Raw genomic sequence first — 6,572 nt, forward strand, 5'->3', positions numbered from 1 at the left:
CTCTAACTAAATTATTCATTAAACTCCATTCTCATGTGAAGTCCTCTATTATCTCTCCTCTCTCTCTAACTAAATCTTGTTCCTTGCTTTCTCTCTCCTCCACTCTGAAACTTATTCCTCCATGTGCTCCTTCTGATTCCTCCACCCCCCGGCATCCATAAACCCGTCCCTTAAACCCCCATTAATTTAAAACCACACCACTCCCCCTCACATGCACACACCAGGCCTCTCTTTCTCTCTCCTCTCTCTACCTTGTTCCATGTCCATCATGGCCTAGCTGTCCTCGGATCCAGAGTTTCAGGCCCTTCAATATAAACAATTTTACATGGGGATAGCCGCTCCTCTCTTCTCCTCCTCCTCCTCTCTCTGAACCAACCTCTTCTCTCTCGGCCCAATGCGCGTTATTATGCCTGCGCAGCCATGGCCGAGCTGCAAAACCTTTTTTCTTTCTCTTCTCTGCCTCTCTTTCCTCAATTCACAATTCGCTCTTGCCATTGATGAGCAGGGCCAAGCTCTTCTAGCTTGGAAACATAGCCTCAATGACTCGACTGCCATGAGCGACTGGAATCCCTCTGATCCCAACCCCTGTAACTGGTTTGGCATCACCTGTGGCGCGAACAAAGAGGTTCTCTCTCTAACTCTAAGTTCCCCTCTTCTTCTTGGTCCCTTGCCCTCTGGTTTTTCTGCCCTTGCCTCCCTAGAGACTCTGATTCTCTCCGGTACGAACCTCACGGGCCCAATTCCACCACAATTTGGTGATTACAGAGCCCTGAAGCGTCTCGATCTCAGCAACAATGGCCTCACAGGCCGAATTCCTAATGAGCTCTGTAAATTAAACAATTTGCAGAGACTTTACCTGAATTCAAACCAATTTGAAGGCCCAATCCCTGCTTTAATTGGTGATCTCTCTGAGCTTCAATGGCTGATTCTATACGATAACCAGTTTAGCGGCGCGATTCCTCAGAGCATTGGCAAATTGCAGAAGCTCGAGGTTTTTCGAGCAGGTGGAAATGCAAACCTCGAAGGCCAATTGCCTGAATCAATTGGAAATTGCAGTAGTCTCACCATGCTTGGCCTCGCGGAGACCAGTGTTTCAGGCAACTTGCCTGCAACTCTAGGCCAGCTCTCGAAGCTCCAGACGCTAGCCATTTACACTGCCATGCTCTCAGGTCCAATCCCAAAAGAGCTCGGGAACTGCAAACACTTGCAGAGCCTCTATCTCTATGAAAACTCCCTCTCTGGCTCAATTCCTCCTGAAATTGGGCTTTTATCAGAGCTCCAAAACCTATTGCTATGGCAAAATGCTTTAGTGGGTGTTATTCCACAGGAGATAGGCAATTGTAGCAATCTCGAAGTGATCGATCTCTCGATGAATATGCTTACAGGTAGCATTCCAATTGCCATGGGGAAGCTTTCAAAATTACAAGAGCTTCAACTCTCCGTGAATCAGATCTCCGGTGAGATCCCACTTGAAATTGCAAATTGCTCTGGCTTGACACACCTTGAGATTGACAACAACCAAATTTTAGGCCAAATTCCGGCAGAATTTGGAAATTTGGAGAATCTCACTCTGTTATATGTTTGGCAAAACAAGCTCGAGGGGCCGGTACCTGAGACCTTAGCTAACTGTGTTAAATTGCAGGCTCTTGACCTCTCTCAGAACAACTTAATGGGTTCGATCCCGAGAGGTCTCTTCAATTTGAGGAACCTCACCAAGCTTTTGCTCTTGTCGAATGAGCTCACTGGTTTCCTGCCACCAGAAATCGGGAATTGCAGTGCGCTTTTCCGGTTTAGAGCTGCAGGAAATAAGCTGTCCGGCGAGATTCCAGCAGAGATTGGTCGACTCAAGAGCTTGAATTTCCTTGATTTAGGAGATAACCTGTTTACTGGACCCATTCCTAATGAGATTTCTGGTTGTTCAGGGCTCGAGTTCTTGGACCTGCATTTGAATGGGCTCACTGGCTCGTTGCCATCTAGCCTAGGCAGGCTCATGACTTTGCAAGTCATGGATGTGTCTTGGAACCGGCTTAGCGGGCCACTAGGACCCGAGGTGGGCTCCTTGCGAGCCCTGAGCAAGCTCATATTAAGGGGCAATGGCTTCTCTGGAGCCATACCAGCAGAGCTCAACTCATGCACCAGGCTACAGCTCCTTGACCTAAGCAGCAATGGGTTTTCGAATGAAATCCCAGCTCAATTAGGCAGTATTATTGGTCTGGAAATTGCCTTAAACCTCAGCTGCAACTCTCTTTCAGGGCCCATACCCAAAGATCTCTCTGGCTTGGTTAAGCTCACAACCCTCGATATTTCGAGAAACCGGCTTTTGGGTAGTCTGGAAGTCTTGGCCTCTCTCCAAAACCTCGTCACGCTAAATGTCTCGTATAACAATTTTTCTGGCGAGCTTCCAGACACACCATTCTTTCGCAGGCTCTCTCTCAGTGACCTCACAGGAAATGCAGGGCTCTGTGTCACCGGATGCATCGAGCCTCGTACACGCACCGCAAGCGCGAACGTGATGCGCATTGCAATGAGTCTATTGATCGGGGCCACGGCCGCACTACTGTTGTTCGCTCTGTACATGGTTCTGCGCACGAGGAATGGAGCCAGAGGTATGGGAAACGAAGAGGACGGTGAACTACAGGGGCCATGGCAAATGACCCTGTATCAGAAAGTCGACGTATCCGTCGAAGACGTGGTCGACAGCTTGGTAACCACGAATATAATCGGCAAGGGGTGCTCCGGGGTTGTGTACCGTGCACGCATACATGGAAACGAGAACAATTCCATTGCAGTGAAGCGGCTCTGGGGTGGATCAGAGAAGGCATCAGCACTCGCATTCGCGTGCGAGACGAGCACGCTCGGGGCGATCCGACACCGCAACATCGTGAGATTATTGGGGTACTGTTCAAGCCCTAATGCGAAGCTTTTGCTGTATGATTATATGCCTAATGGGAGCTTAGGGTCTCTGTTACATGAGGGGGGTAGTGTGGGGAAAGGGGTTGGAGGTGTGGTGGGTGAATGGGAGGTGAGGTATAATGTTTTGTTGGGAGCTGCTCAAGGCTTGGCGTATTTGCACCATGACTGTACGCCTCCAATATTGCACAGAGATGTTAAGTCCAACAATATACTGCTTGGGCCTCAGTATGAGCCCTATTTGGCTGATTTTGGGGTAGCCAAGTTGATGAACGGAGAGGCCCATCAGGCGTCCAGGTCCAACTACCCACAGTTTGCTGGATCCTATGGTTACATCGCTCCTGGTAAGTGCTCTCTCTCTCTCTCTCTCTCTCTCTCTCTTTCTATCTATCTTGAATTTCCTCTATTCCCGCTTATGCCAGCAATGTGCTGGCCCGGTAAGACAGGCCCGGCCTATCACTCTTGAGGGCTGGGTAGGGTAAAACTAAAGGAAAACAAAGTAAAAAAAAATTCAAGGAATAAGGGCTGGAAAGGAACTATGCCGGGCTCCTGTTGCCCTAGCTTAGGACCAGCCCAAGCCGGGCTTCTCTTGCCCTAGCTTAGGACCTACTCTTGGGCTACATTTTGTAGTCTAAGCCACAGTTTTGAAGGGCGGGGTCACGCCGGTAGGGCCCGTCCACCTGGCGTGTTGCCACACCTAGCCACCTCTCTCTCTCTCTCTTTAAGATTCTGACCAGTGTTTGAACAAATCGAACTGGCCTCGAAAACCGGCCAATAATCGGTTCCGAGCAATCGTTAAATAAGTCGGTTCAATTGGTTTAACTGGGTATATCCTAAAATAAAAAAATACAAAATAAATTAATATGAAAAATATATTTAAAGTATGATTAAATAAAACACATCCAAATGAAGTTGAAAATTAATAAAAAATAAATTTCAATAAATAGATTTCAAAAAATAGATTTGTGCCAAGGGGTTTTTGAAATTTTTAAAAAAGATAGGAAAAATATAAATCATGGCCAAAACACTTTTCAATCTTGGCCAAAACGATAAAATACATTACAAACAAATCACTTTTTTTTTTTTTGGGATTTTATATAAATCTTTTTGAATTTTTTTAAAAAATACCCAATTGAATTATCAAAATAAGATCGATCAATGCCTTGTTTCGGTTTGACCAGCCGGTTTTGAGTTGGATTGGTTCGTTGAGACTTCTTTCTTTTTGCAACTGTTTAATTGAATCCATTTCGGTTGTTTGCGCTCGTAACTATCATTTTTTCAAGTGCATATATTTCTCTCTCCAACGCCCTCTTCTATAGGGAAGCTTTCTATATTTCCCCTACCAAATAAAACTTATTCGTTTCTCTTATCCAACCAACTATTCTGAATGGAGGGTTAAGATTGCAGACACTATTTTATATTTTCGAGTTAGTTTTTTTTTTTAAAAGTAACATTAGGTAATGTGTATTAGGATTGAAAACCAGAACATGCCATCTCCTTTCTTAAGAAGGCTAACGTTACTAAAACAATACAATCCATTTACGCAAGAAAGCCCCTTCTATTATCCAAAATATATTGCAGGATCCGAATCAAGGTCGTCACCCAGACCCAATTGACGCCAACTATGCTCGACAAACAAGGACATGGCGTTTTCATGTAATGTTAGAAAGAGAAAGCAAGGGATTCTTCCTCCAAGTGGAGAGTCTCTCTCTTCACATCAAATGTAGGATTGACAATGCAGCTTGGGCACGGCCCCATCTACAAATTATGGCCCAAGCCCTGATTCGGCTTTTTCTTTTCATTTATTTTTGGCCCGGCCAGCTCTATAGCGACAAGGGTCAGGCCCCGGGGGCCGTCCCGTTACCACGCTTAGTGCTATGCTGTATAGAGAGAGAGAGAGAGAGAGAGCGTTCTGTACTGATTGATTGCTTGCTTTTGTGTTTGTGATGGCTCAGAGTACGGTTGCATGCTAAGGATAACCGAAAAGAGCGACGTATACAGCTTCGGAGTTGTGGCTCTCGAAGTCTTGACGGGGAAACGGCCCATCGACCCTTCTTTGCCCGAAGGCACCCACTTAGTACAGTGGGTGCGGGACCATCTATCTCCTCATAACAGCAAGACAGAAAGAGTGAACCACGTCTCTTTCTCTCTATTCGACCCACGCTTGCAAGGCGGTGGGCCCGCACAGGCCGAGGAGATGTCTCAGGCCCTAGGCATAGCCTTGCTTTGCGTCGTCAGGAACCCCGATGAACGACCCACGATGCGCCACGTAGCGGCCCTACTGAAGGGCATACACCACGATCTAAATGCGCATCAGGCCCACAAGCTTGACTTATATCAGCCCCAACAAACACCAAAATACCCATCTCGTTCAAACGTCACCTCATCTCACTGCTCTTTCTCTTTGCTCTACTCTTCTGATGATCCCAGCCAAAACAACCCCTGAAAACTGTGTGGCGCAAAACAGCCCATGTAATGGTGGGTGCAGAGATAAAAAATCCCATATCTCAAATATTCCGACACATATTTTGAGTGGAAAAATTAGAAACATGGGAAGGCCTCGAGAGAAGGTTGTTGGGGTGAGCTGGTTGGATGTTGACGGAATGGTGGGGTTTCAAAACAGATGTTTGTGAGGAGAGCACAGGGTGTCGAGCCCCATTATGATGGCCTGAGAAACGTATTTATTTTTGTGCAGAGATCGACTCAGACGTAGAATATGTGAAAACACAAATCTTTCGGATCAAGGGGAAAAGAGTCGAGAGTGAGAGAGGGCCCTTATTCATGGTAAAGAGAGAGCGAATGTGTATATGATTGAGTGAGAGAAGGGGAATGTCAAGAAGTAGAGAGAGAAAGAGAGGGTGTGGGGTGCTGTCGGAGCACGTGGATTTTAGGTAAGGAAAAGGCTGCATTGGGAATATGCCAGAGGTGGGGTCACCCTTAGTGTCGCTTTCATTGAAGATGAAGAGGGAATTGATGGGTAGTATGATTTACTTTTATGCGGATTCAGTCCTGAAACATGTGGGGTTGGGGGGGCCTGTTCAAGGACATGGCTTTGGTTCTTGTTTAATTCTACTATTTTTGTTGTAGAAAGAAAAGCAAGAGATTGAGATTCAAAATTCGGAGAGATGTGTATATGGTTGTGGATAGGTTTTCAACCTTTTGGGGGTGGTGGATTGTACGTGGTTAATGGGATCTTGTAAGGAAGGAACATTTGCTTTTCTCACTTTTCTCGTGCCCATGGGATTGCTCTCTCCCTATCTGCTTTTTATTTATTTTTAGGGTGGCAATAACGAAATTCGAATATTATTTGGGTTTGGGTCTAGCTGGACCCGACTTGTACTCATAGTCCTAGGGTATAGTCATAGGGTATATGATGGCAATCATGTGTCTTTAGGCTTACTAGGTGTTTTTATTGTCATAATATTGATAACATTTATATTTTTTGGCCAAAAAAAAAAGCTCATATATAATGGTAAAAAAAAAAAAAAAACCCATAGTCATAGAGTAGCAATCGACCCAACTAGATCTAAGACCCGATGGGTAAACTTGAAACCCGAATGATCCGGGTATGCATCCAAATTTTGAACCTAAATACTATTTGAGTCTAGATCCAGCCGAATTCGACCCATCGCTGCCCCGTATTCTCTCTCTTCTGAAGCTTG

The 6,572-nt window shown here is 45.7% G+C and overlaps 1 protein-coding gene across 1 annotated transcript; it reads left to right on the plus strand.

Annotated features, from left to right (window-relative positions):
- The first annotated feature begins 274 nt into the window (after nucleotides 1-274).
- On the plus strand, nucleotides 275-6,133 carry LOC18443301 (uncharacterized). The gene is given in 3 exon segments (XM_006853493.4): nucleotides 275-491; nucleotides 493-3,254; nucleotides 4,866-6,133. Coding segments are annotated over 3 exon segments (3,324 nt in total). The 5' UTR covers nucleotides 275-420; the 3' UTR covers nucleotides 5,357-6,133.
- Nucleotides 6,134-6,572: the final 439 nt, after the last annotated feature.

The sequence above is a fragment of the Amborella trichopoda genome, chromosome 2 (assembly GCF_054954075.1).
Source record: "Amborella trichopoda isolate Santa Cruz 75 chromosome 2, AtrichopodaSantaCruz75HAP2 v2.0, whole genome shotgun sequence".
In the NCBI taxonomy this organism is placed as follows: Eukaryota; Viridiplantae; Streptophyta; class Magnoliopsida; order Amborellales; family Amborellaceae; genus Amborella; species Amborella trichopoda.